We start from the raw sequence: 26,598 nt of genomic DNA, 5'->3' as shown, positions 1-26,598 counted from the left end.
AGATGTACACGTAAAACCGCTCTATTCCGGCTGAAACGTCGATATATGCAATAAAAACCGAACTCCTCCCGTTTTCCATATCTTACTCAGTATTTCAACGAGGAAACAAATAGATGATTGAAAATGAAGTACTTATGGTTATTATCTAATCAATTATGTGTTTGTCTCATTTTTATCGTATATTTCATGAATAATAACAATAAACTAGAAATTCAGAAAAACGTTGAAAAAACGCAAAATATTGCCTAATTCGATGATATTTTGTTTATATCACATTAAAGAAAAGGGGGATGATAAACGTCAAAATATTACTAAATTCGATGATTTTTAGTACGAAACAAAATGTAAGAAAACTTGCTTAAAATGCAATATTATGCGAAATTCTGAGATTTGAAGGCCAAATCACATATCGTGATACTACATGAAATAGTATCGAAATATTGTTAAAAATTAATATATATATGTAATATCAAACTACATGAAAAACGTGAAAAAAGTCACTATTATGCCAAATTTGTGGATTTTAACTTCGAGTCATAAAGCGAGGTTTGGAATTTGGACAATGGTTAGAGGATATCTTGAATGTGCTTTAACACATTTCTGCCTTAGTGAATGTTTCATAGATTGCCAAATGATGAAAAGGTTGAGAAGTATAAAATAAAGAGCTGAAACATTGTAAATACTAGTGTACATCTGGACATACATACATACATACACGTATATACACACACACACACACACACACCCAGGAAGCAGCCTGTGACAGCTGACTAACTCCCAGGTACCTATTTACTACTAGATAACAGGGGCATTCAGGGTGAAAGAAACTTTGCCCATTTGTTTCTGCCTGGTGCAGGAATCGAACCCATGCCACAGAATTACGAGTCCTGCGCGCTATCCACCAGGCTACCAGGTGTGTGTACTCACCTATTTGTATTTGCCTATTTGTGCTTGCAGGATCACGCATTGACTCTTGGATCCCGCCTTTCCAGCCATCAGTTGTTTACAGCAATGACTCCTGTCCCATTTCCCTATCATACCTAATTTTAAAATTATGAAGAGAGTTTGCTTCCACAACCTGTCCCCAAGTGCATTCCATTTTTCCATTACTCTCACACTAAAAGAAAACTTCCTAACATCTCTGTGACTCATCTGGATTTCCAGTTTCCACCCATGTCCCCTCGTTCTGTTATAATTACGAATGAATATTTCATCTATTTCTACTTTGTCAATTCCCCTGAGAATTTTAGATGTCCCTATCATATCTCCTCTCTCCCTTCTTTTCTCTAGTGCCGTAAGGTTCAGTTCCTTCAGACGCTCTTCATATCCCACCCCTCGTAACTCTGGGACAAGCCTCGTCGCAAACCTCTGAACCTTCTCCAGTTTCCTTATGTGTTTCTTCAGGTGGGGACTCCATGATGGCGCAGCATACTCTAAGACTGGTCTCATGTAGGCAGTGTAAAGCGCCCTAAAAGCCTCCTCACTTAGGTTTCTGAATGAAGTTCTAATTTTCGCCAGTGTAGAGTACGCCGCTGTCGTTATCCTATTTATATGTGCCTCAGGAGTTAGATTAGGTGTTACGTCCACTCCCAGGTCTCTTTCTCGAATCATTACAGGTAGACAGTTCCCCTTCATTGTGTACTGTCCCTTTGGTCACCTATCCCCTGATCCCATTTCCATAACTTTACATTTACTCGTGTTAAACTCCAGTAACCATTTCTCTGACCATCTCTGCAGCCTGTTTAAGTCCTCTTGGAGGATCCTACAATCCTCATCTGTCACAACTCTTCTCATTAATTTTGCATCATCCGCAAACATTGACATGTAGAATTCCACTCCTGTAAACATAGATTACAGATTTGAGGTTTGCGTATTTGGGTTTCACAGAGGCACCCAAGCAGTTTTTGACCTTCCACGAGCAGCCAAGTTTCCTTCCATCCTCAACAAATGGCTGTACACCATTATTTTCACCTGAAAATAATGGTGTTTTCACTTGAAAATTTGGCAACCATTATAGATAAAAAAAAAAAAATCCAGATACCTATGCACAGATTGCTTGATGTAAAGCTGAGCACAAGTCTGCCGGGATTATGTTGTGTAAAGTTAGACATGAGTGTGCCAAGTATAAAATTACCCACCAGTCAGTACTTGTTAGCAAAAACTGGATCATGTTCTTTGGAGTCTGTTCGCTTGTACACAAGTTACATTTTTGTTAATGAAATTTCGCCAACCTTTTAACTGATGCAAACTGATAAGATGCTCTCTAATCATCACATACAAATAAATGAGACTTGTGAAGAAGCATTAGACTGGACCAAGAGCTTGGATTTATCTAAAACACAATTTACAAATGGAATAATATAACCAAATAGAAGGTCTAGGAATTCTTTATGCGAGCTTTAAAACAATTCTGCAAGTGACCTGGCAGATAAAATGCAGTGCATCAATTTTAAATGTGTAACTTCATTATTTCTAACAGGAATACACTAGCATTAATTCAACAACCACCAACCAGATAAAGGTTAAAAGATGCACAAAAGATGAAATAGACGCACAGGTAAATTTTATGCTGATGAATGTTAAATCATATCCTAGACTAAAAATTGGAGATTGTACAAAGTCATGCTAAAAAGAGAATAAATAATTATTACAAATGAAACACTGGTATAAAGAATGCATGAATTATTTACTATCCATTCCATTCATATAAAAGATTCGGCACGAGTCATTCTGCTATAAATGAAATGAATATCACAAAAATAATGATATTGTAGATTAAGAGCCATCCACTAAGAGCCAGAAGGTCCTTGGGAAAAGGACCTTCTAAAATATTCCCAATCTATGGAATCAATTCAAAATAATTAAAACATGATAAATCTCACAAAAGTAGAATAACCTGTTCAGCTACATCTTGTAAACTTGTGTTTAAAAACAAATTAACTTACAGTGACAAACAATAAAATATTCACACCAAAATGTCTTGTACACTAAAAAGTTAATTAAAAATAACAAAAAATTATTGCAAAATCAACACAAAGTAGAGGCAATAAAACAGTATTCCTTCATCATTTTAGAACGTCTAAATGCAGAAGAAAAGCTCACCTCTCTTGTAGCCCCAAGCAGAGCCCAGCCACTAAGATGTAGGTCACTACAGCCATCAAGGGGATATACAAGTCAGGGGCATTGACCTCGTGACGTGGTTGTACGGGTTCGTCCTGCTCATACCGCACGCTCCAGTCCTGTGTAAATATGGAATTCAATATAGCTGTGCCATATTGAGGTCAATGCTATACAGTATATGAAAATTATAAACACCCTCCAGATATTATCTATGCTTCAAGCACAACTGCTCAAGACATTTCAACAAGATATCGGTTGATCACATTATGCAAATTCAAACCCGATAATAGTATTTATTGAAAAAAAAAATCTCTACACAAATTTCATATTTTCCCAAAAATACAAAAAAATAAAAATCTTGTACCATTGTAACATAAGATTATCTTAGTCCACAAAATGTAGTTAAATTAAACATGACATGTAATCTCAAACACCATTTCCGACACTTCTCGGTGGCAACATCTCTTAAATCCTTATACAACACTGATAGTCTCTCCCCCTCTGATGTGAACAAGCACTAATTATTTATGTCATTTAACAATTTTTTCTTGCCAGAGTTGTTTATGATTGCTAACTGATGTATGGGTAACTCTGCAATTAATTCCTAGCTATGGCAAAAGTCTGAAAATTATAAAAAAATCCCATGTCTCGGTACCTTGATTCTCGCTCAGAATGGGCAACTGAAATATGTTGACCGTGCACAGAATGCATAACACAAGTATTCCCAAACAAACAATTCCCTGCAATATATTTTTGTACAATACAATGGCAGTAGCAGAAGTAATGTTAACAAACTACACAAGTACCCTTGAGTATAGCTCAAATGAAAGAGACATGCTCGTCTTCACATTTGCAAGATATATAAAAAAATACAGTACCTACATATGCGATTCACTTTAGTGCAAAGTATTAAATATGGAGCCCGGCATAAAACTATGTACTGTATCTAAAATTTGGAAATCGTTTAACCCAAACCATTCTAGATTTTTTATACTATTCTAGTAGAATCTTAAAAATACAAATGGTAATTTGTTTAAAATGTATATACAGCATTTAATTTGCACTTATAAATGCCATACTGTATATGCATTTCATTCATGTACATACTCACACAAAATGCCAAAATACATTGGAATGGTCAAAATTTGTAAAATCCTGATCATCAAGAGCCACACACCTCACAGGATCAAGTCCTTAACCATCATGACTATCAAATTAATATACAGCATACAATGATTCAATTGTCAACAATGATATACTTGTATAGAAAAAATTATTAATATTTTAAAATAAAGTACTGTATTTTATTAGATTTATTTTAGATGAACAGTAATTTTGTCCAAGATAATAAAGAGACGGCAACAAATACACAAAAAGCCAGCAACAGTGTGAATACTGATAAATAATTGATTGTGCAACTGGAGTAATTGTAACGTACCGAATGTGTGAATGGGAAGAAGAGCAGTTTGAGTTTCTTCATTACATACTGGGTGTCAACCGCAAAATAATACTTGACTTGACTCATACTGACGTATTTATGCAATTTTTGATCCACATACTCTCGGCCCTGATTAGCTAGAGTCTGTCCATACTGCATTGCCATGTTGGCTACCAATGGGTCCTGTGAGAAAAATATAAATAAACCAACAACCAAAATTCTTATGTATAAAATAAAGGTGAACAAAATATTTTATTTCCAGTTTCATGAGGTGTAGGGGGCTCTGCCTAGAAAATAATGGAAAGCAATATTGGCCATGAAAGCTGAAGACATTTAGAAATGACACTCATTAATCACAGCTTAAATACTACATGTAGCATCAAGGAAAACTAGCACCACTACACTTAAGAGTAAATAATCCAAAGCAGCACCCCATGCTTCATAAGGTTCCCTCAGAGTTGTCCTATATACAAACACTGTACATCCTTTATACCACCTTCCTAACCTGCAGTAATATACCAGCATCCTATTGCCTACCATCTCTCTCATGCTGCCCATACTCGATCTCGGCACCCTCAAACACGCACCACATCCGCCCATCACGATGTCGGCCCCTCTCTCGATATCCTCAAACGCACTAAATTAGTTTCTCTTTACCTATTATCAACCATTTGCTCAACATGGCTAAACCTTCTTGGTATTGTACAGCCCAAATATTGCTCATTTTCATTACCATATCTTTTCTCAAGCCACATATGTTTCTCAGGTTGCCCCTTTCTTCTGCTCAAATTGTTAATTATGAAAAGTATTCTTGTGGTAAAGCCACAAGTAATAAGTTTTTTCTTGTAAAAAGTTATGAAAAGCATCCTTAAGAAATAATTAATACCTGTATTTATAAATTATTTTGTAAACATAATACTAAATATTTCTAAACTGCTTTTATATTAGTGGTCACAACTATTAGTGAAAATAGGTTTTACATAAATTGATCAATTACAATTAGTGGTGGTGTGGATATCACAATGATTTACTGCAAACACTATTCTAAGGCTGCAATCATTAAAGGCTTCCAGACTGATGCTATCACTGGTCAAGAAGCGTGGTCGGAGTAAAATGTTCAAGAGTGTGTGTGTGTGTCGGAATTAAGGAAGGTCCCGTAATATCCTGTACTGTACACTGGTCTATGTCCTCAGCACTCAATGTCCTGGGTTCGATGCCCAGACAGGACAAAAAATGGTTGGGCATGTTTTCTTTCACCTGATACTGCATCTTTGTTCTCCTAGCAATAAATAGGTACCCGAGAATTAGGCAACTGTTTTGTGTTGTGTCCTGGGAAAGGTCAGTACGTTAGTTGGCTTTGGGGAACCTCAATAAGTCTAAGTACTGTACAGGTTTTCTCTCCCTGACAATGTGAACTAAGAGGCACAAAGCACAAGTGTACCCTTTTATGAGGCAAGAACAAGTTACGTACTAACATTGATACGTAACCTGCACAGGCAAGAATAATAACCTGCATTAAGTCATCCATGGCCCTTATTAGCTATAGTGGAAGGCAAACAAATCACTAAAAGGTAAAGATATATCAAATGCATAATTTTTAAAATAAAACATGTAAAATTACAAGGAAAACTGAATTAGCTATCATAGTACAGGATACAAATACTGTACTTACCTGAAATATTTGTGTTCCTGGCACACCACCTGTGTAAGCACCAAAGGACCCACTTGCAGTCTGGTCCACTTGTGCTGGAGGTGGATACCCATAGTTCATGCCTGCATAACCTATGAAAATAAATACAGTATTTTAATTTGTGGTTATTGATTTTACAACAATAACGTAGTTTAGAATAATAATAATAATAAATAATAATAATAATAAATAATAATAATAATGTTTATTCAGGTAAAGTACATACATACAAGAGGTTTTACAAAAATTGATAGATTTATAGATAGAGCTAGTACATACAATGCCTAAAGCCACTATTACACAAAGCGTTTCGGGCAGAAGGTAGAGAAGCTAGCTGTTTATAAGGATTCTATTTTCTTCCTCTATTGATACTTAAATCTTGGTAACATTTTCTATAAAATGTAACCTTGTTGTCTGTCATGCAGACAATATGAATCTGACCTTAGATACAGCCATATTCTTAATTTATTTCACATATTCTTCAACCTGATTCTATTTTATTAAGGGATACTGCTTTTCTCCTTGAGCACATTTCCTTAGACAATTAGAAAGTTTTCTTTTGCAAACAGTGGAGGATGGTTGGAACAAGCTAAGCAAGAAGATGGTGGAGGCCAAAACCATCTGTAGTGTCAAAGCGTTATAAGTGTACTGGGAAGACGGGACACCACAATTGTAGCTCTCATCCTGTAACTACACTTAGATACAGTAATTGCACTTAGGTAATTACACTATTACACTATTATTTTCACGCAACTGTCACTTGTACACACGTACTGGACATGTATGTATCAAAGGCTGGCCAAGTAATGACTAAGATATGAAGTCAAGGAACTACATATCATCCAATAAAGCAGACAATCGAGCGAGTGCACACATTCTGATAACCTAAGTATGTAATATCTATCAAAGTACATAAATTCAAATCAATTAGAAGTTTTTATATAATACAATATTTATATTTTAGACTTCCTTTATAAGAAATCTGAACAATAATTGCCACAATTATGCAATAGCAATAATTATAATTTGCAGCAAATCAGTGTACTGTACTTTATTTGCTTGTAGTAACCAATTAAAAAGTATAACAGCTCTTTCTTTTTTAAGTGAGAAATGGAACTTTTTTTTTTTATCTCCAAGCATTTTTCTTTATCCAAAATTACACAAAGTACAGAAAGAAAACTTTACCTTGGTTTCCATAGCCAAAATTTTGGCCACTGGTATCTTCAAAGAGTTGTGGCGGCGCTTGTTGTTGTTGTTGAGGCTGCCCATACGCATCATACTGGTTTTCATACATGTTCCCTACACTCTTTTCTGAAGGCAATCCACCACCTAATACTCTCCGGCCACGATTCTGCTCTACTGAACGACCTAAAATAAAGATAAACAGCAAAAATTTACAAACCGAACATTTACAAAAATAGAGTGAAAGGAAACAATGTGACTTAGTGGAGCTACAATACAAAAAATGAAGTGAAAGAAATGATGACAGTGTAAAGAAACAAATTGAGAGAAAGCAACTTCAAATGATATTCCACCAACCAGGGTTTCATCAAATCAACTGAATTGATAAAGCACTTACAGAAAAATATTAAATTTTAAAGAAAATTTACCCACAACTTGCCATTTCTTTAACCTCTGCATTGCACCATAGTTTAATATGATGTTCCCAGTGAGCATACAAAAAAACTATCCCCCCCCTAAATTTGTTTTCCTTCTAATACTGGTAGTCCAACCACTTGGGTTGGTCGGTAGAGCGACGGTCTCGCTTCATGCAGGTCGGCGTTCAATCCCCGACCGTCCAAGTGGTTTAGCACCATTCCTTTCCCCCCGTCCCATCCCAAATCCTTATCCTGACCCATTCCCAGTGCTATATAGTCGTAATGGCGTGGCGCTTTTCTCTGATAGTTTCCTTCCTTCCTTCTAATACTGGTATTGTTAAAATGCGTTACCCGATCGCGGAAAAAAGAAAAATTGTACGAGACATATTTTGGCCAAGACAGAGCAGAGAAGTTGAGCAATTCATGGGCATTGAATGAGTACAATATTCAGCCAGGAACACGCACCAGCAGCTCCATGTGCCGGGAATTGCCGCAAAAAATAATTTTACACAATTTAAGTCTGAATTTTTTTCTTTTTTATTGCCGTAATGTTATTCAACAGTGTGTAATTTGAGAAATTTATATAATCAAATGTGTGGAATATCACTATGCTCAACAATATAAGTGAGACTAAGATATGCACCATACTGTATATGTTTAGAACAATAAAACACTGTTTTTGATGTTATTACACCATATACAGAGGAACATTGGGTGATGAGTGGTTCCATCTACGAGCATTTCAGGTAACAAGCGAGCCACTCGCAGAAAATTTGTCTCGATTGACAGGCTTTTGCTCGGGTAACGAGAATACCATGTGGTACTTCCTAACGTTCCAACTGGTTCTCGCAAATTCTCGGACGCCTCCAACGATGCAAACCAATACAAAATTGTTAAAAGATGCTAATGATGCTGGGATGTAAAGGGGTGACTGCTGCAATATTGCAAAGAATTGATTTTTTTAGAACAAATTTAAAAAAAAAAGTAAAAAAGGTTTGTTTAGTGAATGTCAGGTAGGCTGCTCCATTTTCTATGAAAAAATATAAACAAGTGAATTTCATATTGGTGTTTTTCAGTGGTGGAACAGATAAATTTTATTTCCATTATTTTAAATGGGGAAATTCGTTTCACATGACGAGCTCAGTGCCGGAACGGATTAAATTCGTTAACCGAGGATCTTCTGTATACACTGTATTATACAGTATATGTATATATAGCTATCTACATTTTATGAACTACTAAGCATTTCTGGTGAGTGTAATAACTTTATACCTGGTTATCAGGGATCAACCTAGTCCTACATTGTTTACATCAAGTTGTAACAGCACACATTAAATATATCGAATTTACTTCATATCGTAAATGCTTTTACCATGGTCTTCTCATATGTAATGATGCATTGGGCTGTCAATAATACTTGTATTAAAGAATGTGTAGAATATTAGTACTTGCAGATACAGTATTCATGTCATATAGTAATACAAGTTCAAGTATTATATTCTATGAGCAATAAAACGTACAGTTTCTACAGTTATTACACTATATGCAGACATAATATTAACATTTTTATGTACCACAATGAACCAATAATCACTTCTGGTGAGTGTGGTTATGAAATCAAAACAACACAGCTACAAGATATGAGCAGAGTACTCTTAACAGACGTCACTTGATGCAAGAAAATGCTTTCAGTACTACACACATTATAAAGATTAGCTATAGAACTGCTACTGTCACATTCCTGTCACTAAATCCTAAATGTAAATAAATTTTCACAAGGTTATATTGTAATGGTAAATGAGGGCATTTCATGATGCATAGAGGCAGGAAACTGTCCAAGTGCTGTGACTGACTGCCTCATGCTGCGAACATCATAACTACATTGTTGAACAATCCATACACTAGAAGACGAAAAGACAACGACGTTTTGGTCAGTCCTGAACCATTATCAAGTTGATTGTGATGAGACACGGGAGGCACGGGTATAAGTAAGGCATGAGGTGAGAAGAGGAGGAAGCCTTAGAGGACAGTAAGAGCACAGCGAAAGGTACGGAAGGAAAAGGTGTAATAAAGGGTGTTAGGGGATAAAAATAGAATTAAGAATGGGAACATAAGAAAAAGAAGAGAAAGAAAACAAAGAGAAAAAAGGATGGGGTCGGCTTATGTTAGGTCACATTTGTTAGAAACTTTAAAACACTTGAGTGTGTACTGTGAAAGGGAAGAATCAACAGCAACAAAGCCAGGACTAAGTTTCATGTTGGGTAGGTTGTGTATCAGAGCTAATTCAACAAGATGGCATCTGTGAAGAGTAGAGGTAGGAAAGATTATTTCAGAAGACCAATCAATAGGATGACCAGAATCCCTAACATGACAGATGAGAGCAGTGTCTCGTGTGCTGCTTGTGCACATTTAGAAAAAAACAGCATCCACCCAACCCACTGTACATGGGCTGGAAAAGCCTACAGCAGAAAGCCCAGTCACACAAGGTGGCCTCTGCCCAATAGTCTACACAAGAAGGCAACTCAGTTAAGTCTAGTGCTGAAAAATGCCACACACACACATCCACAGAAAAAAATGACCCTGGCACCCAGCAGGCTACATGATGATGGCAACAAAAATTGTGATCATGGTCTATATACACACAAGCCCACCGCCCACCCTGATAAACTGCAAACCACAGTTAAGGACTTAAATGATAAAGCCAGAATAATCCAGCCAAAAAACAAGTACCAGACAATAAACCCCATAGGGATGAAGGACTAGCCACCTTAGCATCACACAAACAGGCAGATGTATCGGTCAGATGATAGGGTCTTGGCGAAGCAAACACTGAACTCCAACCTAGAACTTTCGGTGAAGATGGATGCAAACAGCAAAGAAAATGAAATTTGTATATGCCACCCAAGCATGCCCTTTCTTTATTAAAATGCAAAAGCGCTCACTTGACACCCACTAGAGAAGGGCCAGCATGCACAACTGCAGAATGTCTCAATTTTGTTTTCTCAAGGAGGGGGGGGGAGGAAATACGTCTTATGCACTGCCCAGATGTAAATTCACTCCAGAGTAGTCGGCTTGTAGAGGAGGAAGCATGCAAACCTCCCCTCAAGGCAGGTATGTCTGGTAGGGTATAGGTAAATGGAAGCCAACCTCATGGAAGGGAAGCCAACCTCACCCTGGCTAAGGTTGAAGGGAAATCAAATGTTAGGGCACACAATATAGGTACAATGAACACAATTATGAACCATAAACAAAAACAAAGCAATTGTTGTCAGCAGAATGTAATGTTTTAAGGAAAGTGAACACCATTCAGCTGAAGGCAAGGAGTCAATGTTGGGCCAAGCAGAGGCTATAGGTGTTGGATGGGCTACACCAAGCTGAGAAGCAAAGGGGCAAGCTGGCTCAGACCTCAGGTGATACTAGAGGGCCAGGTACCAAATCTACACAGTAAAATAACAACATACTGGAGTGAACGATATGGAAGAAAATGCAGAACAGAACCAGTGAAGAGCAGGGGTGCCATAGATCAGAGAACACTGTATAAACATCAGAGGTCCATGGTTGTTCAACATCCTCCCAGCAAGTATAAGAAATATTGCCGGAACAACCGTGGACATGTTCAAGAGAAAACTAGATAGTTTTCTTCAAGGAGTACCGGACCAACCGGGCTGTGGTGGATATGTGGGCCTGCAGGCAGCGACAAGCAACAGCCTGTTTTGGACCAAGCTCTCACAAGTCAAGCCTGGCCTCTTGCCGGGCTTGGGGAGTAGAAGAACTTCCAGAACCCCCATCAAGCAGGTACCTGGACTGCCATTGGGTGGCAGTCAGGCACCTCACAGTCAAGGTATTTATCCATGGCAATAATTTTTGTTTACCCAGGGGTATCTAATTTCCTTCACAAGTCACTTGTTTTTCTGAACTATGCATGCTGGAGAGTACTCCCCCCCCCTAGTTTTATTTTATGGAGAACCTCAGTACTGTAATTATATGAACATATTCATTATTGTACTTTAATTAGAATAAACAAGATTTTTCAGTTAAATTTGGATTCCATAAGTAAATGATGCAAATGATAATGGAAATGGGAAAAGTGGGTATATGCACCAAGGCCTGCAGACTGACTGAAATCTCAGCAAATTAGATAAACAACAGGGCCTAATCATGAATGATAAATTATCACAACTAAGCACACACTAAAATGAGTCTAGCACTGCAATTTTGGCAAATTTTAAAATTGCTTTTACAGGTTTACATATGTGGATGGATACACATGTGTTAAATAAATTACAGTACTTGTACTTACAAAGTCAGATATAAACTGGTGAAGCCAGATGTGGTACGATGCCTGCACTTGAAGAGTTAAAACTACGGTATTACAAAAATGTCAATAGATTGAAGGTTTACAATTAAATGAATTACAGATATATGATCTATGAAAAAAGACTAAAAGCTCTGACCATTCCCTTGTTGGAAGAAAAGCTACGACATGATAACCACACAAATTTGTAAAAAGATACGAGAAAACAAGCAGGGAAGAGTTTGATTAAAAAAAAAAAAAAGCAGAACTAGAAGTCACATCAGAAAAGGCATGAAAGGAATAATATGGTCAGATGTTGACCATACCACACACTAGAAGGTGAAGGGACGACGACGTTTCAGTCCGTCCTGGACCATTCTCAAGTCAACTTGAGAATGGTCCAGGACGGACCGAAACGTCGTCGTCCCTTCACCTTCTAGTGTGTGGTCTGGTCATCATACTTTGGCCACATTATTGTGACTCATCGCCTGTATATGGTCAGATGGTGTGCAAGAAGATTCAACAAAGTTCGTTTTCAGAGTCACAACTGTATACACTACAGTATATCATTAGTTTAGCTTGTACCTTAAGAGCTTGGGCTTGGTAACCAGAATCTTCAGGTAATCAGAATAAATTTGTGCTCATTGTTTTGAATAAACATTGGGAGTAAGCAGGTAAACTGCTGGAAAGCACAGGTAAATGATGAAAATACAAGGATAAACAGGAATGGGTGGGTAAACTGCAGGAATGCATGGGTAAATAGTGGGAGTGTATGGATAAAAGGCAGACGTAACCAGGTTATGGTACCAAAAAATAGCAATGTTCAATTTTGGACATTCCTGGTAAGTAATTCAGCCAACTTAAATGTTTAGCTAACTCAAATGAGGGTTCTACTCATATGATTTGGAGTACCAAGTTTAGCCGGTACAGTATTAGCTTAGTTAGGCTGCATTAGACTCGGTTGGATTAGGTTAGGTAAGATAGGTTTTAAAAACTGTTGACAAATGGTCCTATGTACAATTTCACTTTTACTGTACATAACACCATTTGCCAACAGGCACTTTACTACAAAAAGAAGTATAGTTAATTTAATTCAATTCATTTTTAATTAATTTAATTGAATTAATTAGTTTTAATTATTTATATATATAAGAGTTCTTACATTCTTGTACAGCCACTAAAACGCATAGCGTTTCGGGCAAGTCCTTAATCCTAATTTTCACATACACACACACATGGTTGAAAAATTTCCTAACTGATAGAAAAATGAGGGTCGTAATCAGAGGCAATGTATCGAACTGGAGGAATGTCACAAGTGGAGTACCACAAGGTTCAGTTCTTGCACGGTAATGTTCATTGTCTACATAAATGATCTACCAGATGGAGTACAGAATTACATGAACATGTTTGCTGATGATGCTAAGATAATAGGGAAGATAAGAAACCTAGAAGATTGTCATGCCCTTCAAGAAGACCTGGACAAAATAAGTATATGGAGCACCACTTGGCAAATGGAATTTAATGTGAATAAATGCCATGTTATGGAATGTGGAATAGGAGAACATAGACCCCACACAACCTATAAATTATGTGAGAAATCTTTAAAGAATTCTAACAAAGAAAGGGATCTAGAGGTGGTTCTAGATAGAAAACTGTCACCTGAGAACCACATTAAGAACATTGTGTGAGGAGCCTATGCTACACTTTCTAACTTCAGAATTGCTTTTAAATACGTGGATGATGAAATACTAAAAAAATTGTTCACGACTTTTGTTAGACCAAAGCTGGAATATGCAGCGGTTGTATGGTGCCCATATCTTAAGAAGCACATAAACAAACTGGAAAAGGTGCAGACATGCCACCAAGTGGCTCCCAGAACTGAAGGACAAGAGCTACGAGGAGAAGTTCGAGGCATTAAATATGCACAAACTAGAAGATAGAAGAAACAGAGGTGATATGATCACTACATACAAAATAGTAACAGGAATCGATAAAATTGATAGGGAAGAATTCCTGAGACCCGGAACTTCAAGAACAAGAGGTCATAGATTTAAACTGACAAAACAAAGCTGCCAGAGAAATAAGAAAATTCTCTTTTGTAAACAGAGTGGTAGACTGTTGGAACAAGTTAGGTGAGGAGGTGGTGGAGGCCAAAACCATCAGTAGCTTCAAAGCGTTATACGACAAAGAGTGCTGGGTAGACGGGACACCACGAGCGTAGCTCTCATCCTGTAACTACACTTAGGTAATTACACACACACACACACACACACACACACACACACACACACACACACACACACACACACACACACACACACACACACACACACACACACACATACATCCCCAGGAAACAGCTCGTAGCAGCTGTAACTCCCAGGTACCTATTTACTGCTAGGTGAACAGGCACATCAGGGTGAAAGAAACTCACTCCACCCATTTGTTTCTGCCTCTGCCGGGGATCGAACCTGGAGCCTAAAGACTACGAACCCCGAGAGCTGTCCACTCAGTAGTCAGGCCCCAGGTCAGGTCAGCGGTCAGTTGATATGAATCATAGAAGTTGTGTACATCGTAAAACTACTAGAAATTTAAAACTCTTTATCACAAAATACTGAAATATGAATGGATATTAATACTATAGGCCTAGTGCTCTACCATTAATTACAAACCGGTTCCGCTTTAGTGCGACTTTTACGCTAAATGCAAATATGCCAGTCAGCATGTTGTTGTGATAAGACACTCGCCTGGCGCTTTGCGAGCGCTTTGAGCTGGGTTTGTATCCTGGCCTGGGAGGATTGACTGGGCACCAATCCTTAACTGTAGCTTCTGTTCACTCGGCAGTGAATGGGTACCTGGTTGATAAACGATTTGGCGGGTCATGTTCCGGGGAAAATTAGGATTAAGGACCTGCCTGAAATGCTATGCGTGCTAGTGGCTGTACAAGAAAGTAAGAACTCTTGTATATATAAATAAAAAATATATAATATTTAATCTTATATAATATTTTGTATTCAATTCCAAACAGAGCAGCACCCAAGAGTCAGGAATGTATCTTAATACCACAGAAACTCATGGGCCTGTAATCAATAGCCCTCCTTGGTCCTGTGTCCAAATAGTAATGTAATTCATGGACCTGCGTGAAAATAGCAAAGTACCCCATGGGCATGTATCCAAATATGGCAGTACTGTACTTACGAGCCTAATTTGCCATCTTTCTTGTCAAGTTAGTCAGCAAGCTCTTGTGGTAGACCACAACTGCAGCTGTGGGGACCAAAGCCAATAGCAAACCAAACCATCCCATGGGTCTCTACTCATATAGCACATTGTCCCATGGGTCTCTACTCATATAGTACATTGTCCCATGGGTCTCTACTCATATAGCACATTGTCCCATGGGTCTGTACTCATATAGTACATTGTCCCATGGGTCTCTAACTCATATAGTACATTGTCCCATGGGTCTCTACTCATATAGTACATTGTCCCATGGGTCTCTACTCATATAGCACATTGTCCCATGGGTCTCTACTCATATAGTACATTGTCCCATGGGTCTCTACTCATATAGTACATTGTCCCATGGGTCTCTACTCATATAGTACATTGTCCCATGGGTCTCTACTCATATAGTACATTGTCCCATGGGTCTCTACTCATATAGCACATTGTCCCATGGGTCTCTACTCATATAGTACATTGTCCCATGGGTCTCTACTCATATAGCACATTGTCCCATGGGTCTCTACTCATATAGCACATTGTCCCATGGGTCTCTACTCATATAGCACATTGTCCCATGGGTCTCTACTCATATAGCACATTGTCCCATGGGTCTCTACTCATATAGCACATTGTCCCATGGGTCTCTACTCATATAGTACATTGTCCCATGGGTCTCTACTCATATAGCACATTGTCCCATGGGTCTCTACTCATATAGCACATTGTCCCATGGACCTATATTTAAATAGTGTAGTGTATCATTGACTTGTAGGATATCTAAATAGCACAGGCTCTGATGGGTTGAAATCTAAACAACTCTCGAGCATCCATGGTTCTGTATTTAAGAGCACAGAGCTTCATTAGCTTATTTCCACCATTTCAACAATTTTTATATAATAATAATAATAATAATTCAATGTGTTGGGGGACAGGAAGCCAGAGTGTATTCATACTCGTTAGGCTTATATCAGGGTTTACCCCCCCTTCCCCAAGGTTGAATTACTGACCTGCCCACCAGGAAGCAACCCCCCCCCCCCAAAACAAGCTGGCTAACTCCCGAGTACCTACTTACTGCTAGGTGAATAAAGGCATTTGGTGACAAAACGTGCCCAACCATTTCTGTCCCACTTGGGATTCGAACCCACAATTCAATATTGTGTGTCGAGAATGAACCTATCTGTAATACCGGGACTCTTATACAAGTCCCTTATCTTATGTTGGGTAGTTATATTGCAAGGCAAAATATATAAATATTCCTACCGTAATATAATCTACATTCCAATAATAGACACGGTGCTGGTTTCAGGTCAAGTCGCTCCTGCAATTCAACCATTTTTTTTTAAATATTTGGACATGGGTAAAAAAAATTAATTTATTATGGCCACATTTGGTTTGTAGCAAGTTGTAAAGAGGCAACTTGACCTCAAACTCTACTGGCATAGTCAGTATCCAAGTACGGTGATTTCACCGAGATTATTGAGCTGGAAAAATGTCAGCAGTGAAGAAAATTATCTCAGAACAAAGTCAAACAACATACTGGGAAAAGCAAAAGACCACACAACAAAACTTCAAATGTGACACAAAAGGGGCTTAGGTCATCAAAACTTGCATGGTGTTCATTCAGACCATTTGACAAGGTCGAGCACAACACACACACACAAAGTAGTAGCTTCAAGCTCACCAAGCTTCAATGTGGGACATGCCACAGATGTAGAGCACTAAACTCATGCAATCTCTTAAAATGCCAAATCTGTAAAGGCAAAAACGGTGGTATTAAAAGTGTTATTTGACACACGGCCATCTTCCAGTCCCCACTAGATAGATGGCGGCTCTCAAGCAAAAATAAAAATAACAATCCTTAGGAAGAATTCAGGAATGTGGAGTTGTGGGGTCCGAGTCGAAAGCAATTCTTGGGTTACTGCAGTCAGTCGGTAAAAATTGACCAACTATTGTACTAATACATTTAAATTGTAATATAAATGCAAAAATTTCCTATTTCACAGTCGCCGTGGCGTAGTGGTAAAGCACTCGCCCAGCGCTTCACTAGCACTTTGGCCTGAGTTCGTATCCTGGCTGGGGAGGGTTGACTGGGAGTCAATCCTTAACTGTAGCCTCTGTTCACCCAGCAGCGAATGGGAACCTGGTTGTTAAACAATTTGGCGGGTCGTATTCCAGGGAAAATTAGGATTAAGGACCTGCTAGTGCCTTTACAAAAATGTAATAACTCCTGTATATATAAATAAATAAAAAATCTTCTGATGAACCTATTATTTTAGGTTATATTTTCAAGATAAAATAATTAATGATAATTCATTGTGTCGGGGGTACAGGCAGCCAGTTTATACATGCAGCACATGTAAGGTTTATATGAAGGTTCCCTCCCTTCCCTCGGGTCAAATTACGTACCCTCCCCAGGATGCAATTCTTCAACAACCTAACATCTGCTAGAGACCTATTTACTTTTAGGTGAACAGTTGCATTAGGTTGATAGGAAACTCACCTAACTACATCTGTCCCGCCTGAGATTTGAACCTGGAATTCTCGATTGAAAGGGAAGAACGAACCCGACTGTACTACTGAAACCCTATATATTATATATTCTGAAATTATATTATACATTTCATAATTTTGTATAATTTTAATCTGGAAAAAGAAGGCAACTGGTAGAGAAAGATGTTCCTTTCTTTCTATTATAGTTCTTTTGTTTTATATCCAATTACTTTGTATTTCATAGCCTTTTTGATTAAAAAATAACCTCAATGTTTTAATTTTCTAAGTTTGTCTTTTGTTTCAATTTTAAAGGTTACTAAATCTTGGCAATTTCTTCAATACGTAAAATTAAAAAAAAAAAAAGCCAGAATGGCATAGCTATAGCCTTTGGTCCCTAACTTTAACAGGCTAGAGTTCCACAAGTAGCCTGATGATTCACGCTGGCAGTGATGAGGTGCCTTGCAGGTGTGCTTTCAATCAATATATGATATAAATAATTAGTATACTGTATTCATTATTTCATATACTGATATACAAACTGAGGAGTCAGTAATAGTCAAAGGTTTCATGTACCCACTCTATAGCCCTGGGAGTACGACTATTAGATAAATCAAGTGTAAAACCGGGTAGAATCTTTAGAGAAATTGCATTTTCATTTGGGTAATTCGTGGAGCTGCTAATATGCTGGAAGGAATATACCTGTGGGGAGGGGAAGGAATGTACCTGTGGGGAGGGGAAGGAATGTACCTGTGGGGAGGGGAAGGAATGTACCTGTGGGGAGGGGAAGGAATGTACCTGTGGGGAGGGGAAGGAATGTACCTGTGGGGAGGGGAAGGAATGTACCTGTGGGGAGGGGAAGGAATATACCTGTGGGGAGGGAAAGGAATATACCTGTGGGGAGGGAAAGGAATATACCTGTGGGGAGGGAAAGGAATATACCTGTGGGGAGGGAAAGGAATATACCTGTGGGGAGGGAAAGGAATATACCTGTGGGGAGGGGAAGGAATATACCTGTGGGGAGGGGAAGGAATATACCTGTGGGGAGGGGAAGGAATATACCTGTGGGGAGCGGAAGGAATATACCTGTGGGGAGCGGAAGGAATATACCTGTGGGGAGCGGAAGGAATATACCTGTGGGGAGCGGAAGGAATATACCTGTGGGGAGGGAAAGGAATATACCTGTGGGGAGGGAAAGGAATATACCTGTGGGGAGGGAAAGGAATATACCTGTGGGGAGGGAAAGGAATATACCTGTGGGGAGGGAAAGGAATATACCTGTGGGGAGGGAAAGGAATATACCTGTGGGGAGGGAAAGGAATATACCTGTGGGGAGGGAAAGGAATATACCTGTGGGGAGGGAAAGGAATATACCTGTGGGGTGGGGAAGGAATATACCTGTGGGGTGGGGAAGGAATATACCTGTGGGGTGGGGAAGGAATATACCTGTGGGGAGGGAAAGGAATATACCTGTGGGGAGGGGAAGGAATATACCTGTGGGGAGGGGAAGGAATATACCTGTGGGGAGGGGAAGGAATATACCTGTGGGGAGGGGAAGGAATATACCTGTGGGGAGGGGAAGGAATATACCTGTGGGGAGGGGAAGGAATATACCTGTGGGGAGGGGAAGGAATATACCTGTGGGGAGGGGAAGGAATATACCTGTGGGGAGGGAAAGGAATATACCTGTGGGGAGGGGAAGGAATATACCTGTGGGGAGGGAAAGGAATATGCCTGTGGGGAGGGGAAGGAATATACCTGTGGGGAGGGAAAGGAATATACCTGTAGGGAGGGAAAGGAATATGCCTGTGGGGAGGGGAAGGAATATACCTGTGGGGAGGGGAAGGAATATACCTGTAGGGAGGGAAAGGAATATGCCTGTGGGGAGGGGAAGGAATATACCTGTGGGGAGGGAAAGGAATATGCCTGTGGGGAGGGGAAGGAATATACCTGTGGGGAGGGAAGAAATATACCTGTGGGGAGGGAAGGAATATGCCTGTGGGGAGGAAAGGACTATACCTGTGGGGAGGGAAGGAATATGCCTGTGGGGAGGGAAGGAATATACCTGTGGGGAGGGAAAGGAATATGCCTGTGGGGAGGGGAAGGAATATACCTGTGGGGAGGGAAAGGACTATACCTGTGGGGAGGGAAGGAATATGCCTGTGGGGAGGGAAGGAATATGCTTGTGGGGAGGGAAGGAATATACCTGTGGGGAGGAAAGGACTATACCTGTGGGGAAGGAAGGAATATACCTGTGGGGAGGGAGGAAATTATCAGGGAAAGCACCAAGTCATTACGACTATAAAGCACTTGGAAGAGATCAGGATAAGGATTTGGGACAGAGGAAAGGAATAGTGTATAGAGCCCGGTGAGTGGCAACTGGTGGTGGCGTTATACTTGACGAAAGACAGAAGAGAGAGAGAGAGGAGGGTGAGAGAGAGAGAGAAGAGGGAGAGGTTAGTGGGTGTGCAGGGAGGGGCCAGCTGCAACAATCATGCGTCTCAATCTACGTACACTTACGCTGCCTCCCTCCAGTAATCGAGTAGTCCATATTGTCCAACACCGAAACCCCCACAAACTGCCGTAACTCACACAGTAGAGGAAAAGATGACACAGCCAGCTGATGTTGACAGTCTCCAGCCGTCTGCCAACACTCACGCCACCAGAAAAACAATCAAATGAACACTTTCATTAAATTTAAGATTGAGAAAAAATACAATTTAAATAGCATATACAATTTAATCTAAATTAATTGAAACATCTTTCTATTATCAATACGTGTTCTTTACACAATAATTTATATGTCTGCGAAACTCATTAAAATTCCGGCGGTGAAAACGCGCCATATTTGAATGGCGGTCAAGACCTCTCAACAAGCTAATCAAGACAATAATTTTTAGTGCGGTCTGCTGCATGATGCGAGGAGGACGTGTTGCTCCGCATCTTCGTGTTTGCACGTGGCTGCTGCAGCTAGATGTTGTGAATTTGTTCTCGACTGTTGCAGTGATACAGTGCCTTTGTGTATCGAGGAAATGGCTGAGGCGGTCTGCCTAGGTGATGGAAGATCCTGTACTGGGCCTGGAGAGTGTGACAGTGGGGATGGCAGACAGGATGATACTAGGCCGTATCAAGCAGTAGTAAACAGATATAAACGGAGAAATATTCAAAGACAGCGAGACGAAGACAGTGAGGAGGAAATAACAAAGAGACCAAAAAATGAAGACATGCTCAGCAGGACGCGGGAGATGCAGACTAATGGAAGGAAGAGGCTGTTGTTCCCTACAGCATGTCAACTGAATTTCCATCAAAAGCTGGAGTGGACGGTTCGTTTGGCTAAGGAGTTTTTTGAATATGAACCACTATTCAAGGAGGGTCTTCACCGGCCCTATATAACAGTTGGGACAGAGGAGGCCGTGGAACACCTAACGAAGGATGGGTTTGAGAATATTGTGATGGTTACTCCGGAAAAAGGTATGATGTACACCAAGGTCATAGTGTTTAAGTATCCAACTTATTTGGATCCTGATTATCTATTGCTCAACAATGATAGTGTTGTTTGGGCAAAGAGGAACAGTGTTCGTGGTGAAAAACAAAGCCAGGTTGTTGCCTTGGTAAAGGGTGAGGCTCCAGAAAGAATTTTTGTGCAAGGACTAGGCTACAGGAAAGTTGTAAAATACATTGAGGAGCCCATATTATGCATGAAGTGTTCTCGTTGGGGACATATGGCTTGGAAATGCCAGTTTGACTCCAGGTGTCGGTACTGTGGTAAGAAACACGACTCTCGAGAGTGTAGAGTCAAGATTAAAAATGGTGAAAAAATCGTCCCATCTTGTTGCAATTGTCGAGGAAGCCACAATGCTGGTTCCTATCTATGTCGCATGAAGCCTCATCTGAGAGACTCGAGGACGGGTGCTACAAGCAGGATAGATGTATCCTCGAAGGAAGGAAAGATTGTGCAGCAGGAACATGGAGGAAACAGTTGGAAGCCAATGACAGCGCCTATGAACAATGTGTGGGAGAAAGGAACAGAGACAATTAAGGCGAGCCTAGGGAAAGTAGGAAATGCAGCTGAAAAAATTAAACCTTGTGGAAACAAGGTTCAGGTCAATATAGTGAACTCTGAGGTTGGTACTCAAATATTGGAATATCTAAAAAAACTAGAAAAGAGGATTGAGGCATTAGAAAAATTAACTATGGGGGGTAGACGGGGTGAAGATGGTGGTGAAACAGGACGTGAAGTGGAAAGTGAAACAGGACGTGAAATGGAAAGTGAAACAGGACGTGAAATGGAAAGTGAAACAGGATGTGAAATGGAAAGCCAAACAGGACGTGAAATGGAAAGCCAAACAGGACGTGAAATGGAAAGCCAAACAGGACGTGAAATGAAAAGCCAAACAGGACGTGAAATGGAAAGTGAAACAGGACGTGAAATGGAAAGTGAAACAGGACGTGAAATGGAAAGTCAAACAGGACGTGAAATAGGACGTGAAGTGGAAAGTGAAACAGGACGTGAAATGTGCGTTGAAGAAAGTAAGGAAGAACATGACGTATTGATGATAGAGGATAGTCAGGAAAATGAACTTTCTAGTAGTGTTAGCGTTCAACCTTCTGTAGTGACAAATGTCGAAACAAAGGTTAAAGTAAAACGGTATAGAGAAATAAGAAAGAAATTAGATATGAATAAGATCACCTTTGATGCTAGTAGCTGTTGTGCAAATGAGGAGAAAGCAGAAATGTTACAGTGTTGGGAGAGTCTGTCTGAGAAAATCTCGTATCTCATGGAATGTGACAGACAGGGCAAAGGTAGTTTTATTAAATCATGGATGAAAGTAGAGTGAGAATATTATCTTGGAGCGTTAATGGGTTAAAATCTAGTGCGGTGGATGTACACTATTATACTCTTAGATAGTACTATATTTCAGATTCAGATTCAGATTCAGATGTTTATTCAGGTAAGGTATATACATACAAGTGATGTTACATTAATGGATTGATATATAGATAGAGCTAGTACATACAATGCCTAAAGCCACTATTACGCAATGCGTTTCGGGCAAGAAAAACATTAATATCTAGAACTTAATACTAATTGAGCATAAAGAATAAAAGATGTTGAGAACAAATACAAATAAAGATAAAAAAAAAGGGGGGAACATGACTGAAAAAGCAGCACAAATACAATAGGTTGACAAACAGTGTTTATTAAAAAAAAGAAAAAAAAAAAAAGAAAATAACAGACATGGGTTGACAATAGAGGAGTGAGGTAGATTACAGGGAATTTATTAGGTAGTGTTTAGTTTTTATCTTAAACTGGTTGAGAGAGGTACAGTCTTTAACATGGTTGGGAAGGTCATTCCACATTCTGGGCCCCTTGATTTGCAGAGCATTTCTAGTTTGATTAAGACGTACTCTAGGAATATCAAAACTGTATTTATTTCTGGTGTGGTGCTCATGGGTTCTGTTACAACCTTCTATGAAGCTTTTAAGATCAGGATTGGCATTATAGGTTAGCGTTTTATATATGTATAATACACATGAGAGAATGTGCAGTGACTTAATATCTAACATATTAACATATTATATTAACCTGATATGTTACATGGGATTCTTGTATTTGTACTCACTGAATTTGTGCGCCCCTTGAGGGACTTGAAGTATGGGAAGGGGTAGAAATAGCCTAAGCTAATCTTTGATTTTTTTTTTTTTTTTTTTTTTTAACTTGTCTCAATAAACCTACTTGAACTTGGAAGACCATTATGTATTAAAGTGTCAAATTATGGATAACCATAGAAATAAGGAAATAAGTAGTGTACCACTTCAAATTGTTTGGATGTGTGATAATGATATGATAGACAGAATACTTAGGAACTACAAGAATTTTGCCCCAATGATTGTAACACTTACTATATTAATATGCAATGTTAAATGTTGTATTGTGATTTGTGTATCTGTACTCACTGAATTTGTGCGCCCCTTGAGGGACTTGAAGTAGAGGGGGGTAGAAATAGCCTAAGCTACTCTATCCCTTTGAGATGTATTTTTTCTTGTCTCAATAAACATACTTGAACTTGAACTTGAACTTGACAATAATTCACTTCATTGATGCAACATTTTTGTATTGATACTGAAATATAAATTAAACAGGAACTTTGTGGAAATTTCCCATATATATATAGCAACAACTTCGCTTCTTTAATTTTCGCACTCACGTGACACAATAGGGTAACAAACCGAATGGTTCGGTTCCTATAACAATGCAGAAGTGTTTACTCAACGTTTCCTTTCACCTGATACTTCTGTTCCCCTAGCATTAAACAGGTACTTGGGATATGGGAAAATGTTGTGCGCTGCACCCTGAGGAAGGTCAATTCTCATACCAGGAACCGTTATCTGGGCCACAGAGCTAACAACAGTGCTAACCAGACGTAACAGGGCACTGTGTAATCTTTCATATAGAATAGGATTGCAACACATTGCTGTATATACCTAAACGTGTTAATAAAAAAAAAGACGGGGCGGATCCCATACAGACCTTTAAAATACCGATCAAATGGGAGGATATTAGTAAAAACAGCTTCTTTAAAAGGTCAAATGTAAGACATACAAGGGCGCAACAGCTTCAAGCTCAACAATTCACAGAGTAGGACGGAGAGTAGGATACGCTTTTTCACGAAACGTATTTTTCAGGATACGAATTAATAAACAGAAAAAAACATGGAACTGCCTACCGTAAAGGGACAAGGGGACCCAGAATGTAGAATGACCTTCCCAACCATGTTAAAGACTGTACCTCTCTCAACCAGTTTAAGATAAAAACGAAGCACTACCTAATAAATTCCCTGTAACCTACCTTACCCCTCTATAGTCAACCCATGTCTGTTTTCTTAAACAACGCTGTTTGTCGACCTAATTGTATTTGTGCTGCTTTTTCAGCCACGTTTCCCCCTTTTTTATCTCTATTTTTATTTGTTTTCAACACATTTTGTTCTTTATACTCAATTAGTATTAATTTAAGTTTTAGTCATTAATGTTTTTCCTGCCCGAAACGCTTTGCGTAATAGTGGCTTTAGGCATTGTATGTACTAGCTCCATCTATAAATCGATCAATTTATGTAAAATCTCTTGTGTGTATGTACCTTACCTGAATAAACATTTTATTTTATTTATTTATTTTATTTTATACTTGTTCGTCAGAAGGCATACTGTTAAGTTCTCTTTAGTACATACAGAGACAAAATATTTGTTAAAAATACAATATTTGTTAGAAACTCTGTCATTATCAGTTATCTGACCTGTCTCAGCTTTGAATGGACCTGTCCTATCCCTAACCTTTGTTCCTTATACCTGAACAATCTTTAGGATTTGATTTTGCTTGCAGCGCTCTACGAACTCCATAGTTTCTTTATGTTTTCCTTATTTCCTTTTTCAACATTTCTAACCTGTTTGATGAATTCTTGCTCTAGATTGACTTTCCCATTCTTAATCTTTTTGTACCAAGCTTTTTTTACATATATGGTTCTTCAGACCTATAGTTAACCATTTGGGGTCATTAATATTCGTTCTAATAAATTTGTATAGCATACAAATTGGGCTTGTACTAATGCCCAATTTGTATACTATACAAATTAGTACTAATGTGGTGCCAATTTTCAAGAAAGAATATAGTTGACCACTTGCGTCGAACTATCGGCCAATTAGCTTAACGTTTATCAAGGGAAAATTGCTTGAATTGCTAATTGCAAGTCATTCGTCTTCATCTTGAAAAACATAGATTAATGAATGATTCACAACACGGTTTTACTAAGGGCCGCTCATGTTTGACTAATTTGCTATCATTCTATTCCAACCTAATTGAAGCAGTTGATAGTGGCAATGGTTGTGTACTGACTTTAACAACGCTTCTGATAGTGTCACATGAAAGACTGATTAAGAGGATAGAGGATCACGGTATTGCGGGTGCTATCTTAAACTGGATTAAGGCATGACTATACCAAAGGAAATAAAGAGTTAATATCAATGGAGTTAAGTCAGAGTGGGAAGCTGTTGTAATTGGAGTGCCTAAAGGCTCTGTCTTGGGACCTCTGTTGTTTGTAATAAATATAAATGATTTAGATTCAGGATTGAACAGCAAATTAGCAAATATGCCGACGATATGAAAATTGGAAGGGAAATAAACTCGGAAGAAGGCTCAAAATCAATTCAAGAATTTGAAGTAATCACTAAATAGAGTTTTGAAATGGTAAAAATCTGTCAGATGCAGTTTAATGCTGACAAATGTAAGGTCATGAGGCGTGGTTCAAGTTCAAGTATGATTATTGAGACAAGAAAAAAATACATCTCAAAGGGATAGAGTAGCTTAGGCTATATCTACCTCCCTTGATGAGGCTTGGTAATGATGATAGAGTTACAAGATATCAGCTAGATGGTGTTGAGATTGTGAAGTCTGATTGAGAAAGGGATCTGGTGGTCATGATTAGTAAGAATTTAAAGCCAAACAAAAAAAAATGCATAAATATACGAAATCAGGCAAATAGGACACGGGGATATATATATCCATAAACGTTACCAGTAAAATACCTGGTGTTATTCTTCAGTTATATCTTGCTCTTGTTAGGTCTCATTTAGATCATGCAGTTCAGTTTTGGTCGCCTTACTTAAAATGGACAATAATTAGATGAGTTTTGTTAAATTCGCTGTATATCATTAAGTTTCTGAGGCTATTAATTCATTTATGTTGCTTGAGATT

General features: G+C 38.8%; 1 protein-coding gene across 3 annotated transcripts; it reads right to left on the bottom strand.

Moving 5' to 3' along the window:
• Positions 1 to 557: 557 nt before the first annotated feature.
• LOC123769534 (Yip1d-interacting factor 1) lies at positions 558 to 20,569 on the bottom strand. 3 transcript variants are annotated; one of them, XM_069308697.1, is made up of 5 exons: positions 20,373 to 20,529; positions 7,434 to 7,616; positions 6,231 to 6,340; positions 4,559 to 4,741; positions 558 to 3,239 (listed from the first exon to the last, which is right to left on the bottom strand). In XM_069308697.1, exons 1-5 carry the CDS (start codon positions 20,401 to 20,403, stop codon positions 3,099 to 3,101), a joined length of 648 nt encoding a protein of 215 aa, XP_069164798.1. In that variant the 5' UTR covers positions 20,404 to 20,529; the 3' UTR covers positions 558 to 3,098. The 3 variants fall into 3 exon arrangements, with proteins under 3 accessions (XP_069164798.1, XP_069164799.1, XP_069164800.1); XM_069308698.1 differs by having other exon boundaries at positions 3,081 to 3,239; positions 20,445 to 20,569; XM_069308699.1 differs by having other exon boundaries at positions 3,081 to 3,239; positions 20,367 to 20,522.
• Between the last annotated feature and the right edge of the window lie 6,029 nt (positions 20,570 to 26,598).

Source organism: Procambarus clarkii, chromosome 63 (genome assembly GCF_040958095.1).
Source record: "Procambarus clarkii isolate CNS0578487 chromosome 63, FALCON_Pclarkii_2.0, whole genome shotgun sequence".
Taxonomy (NCBI): Eukaryota; Metazoa; Arthropoda; class Malacostraca; order Decapoda; family Cambaridae; genus Procambarus; species Procambarus clarkii.
The sequence above is the reverse complement of the archived record's forward strand: the minus strand, read 5'-3'. Positions and strand labels throughout refer to the sequence as shown.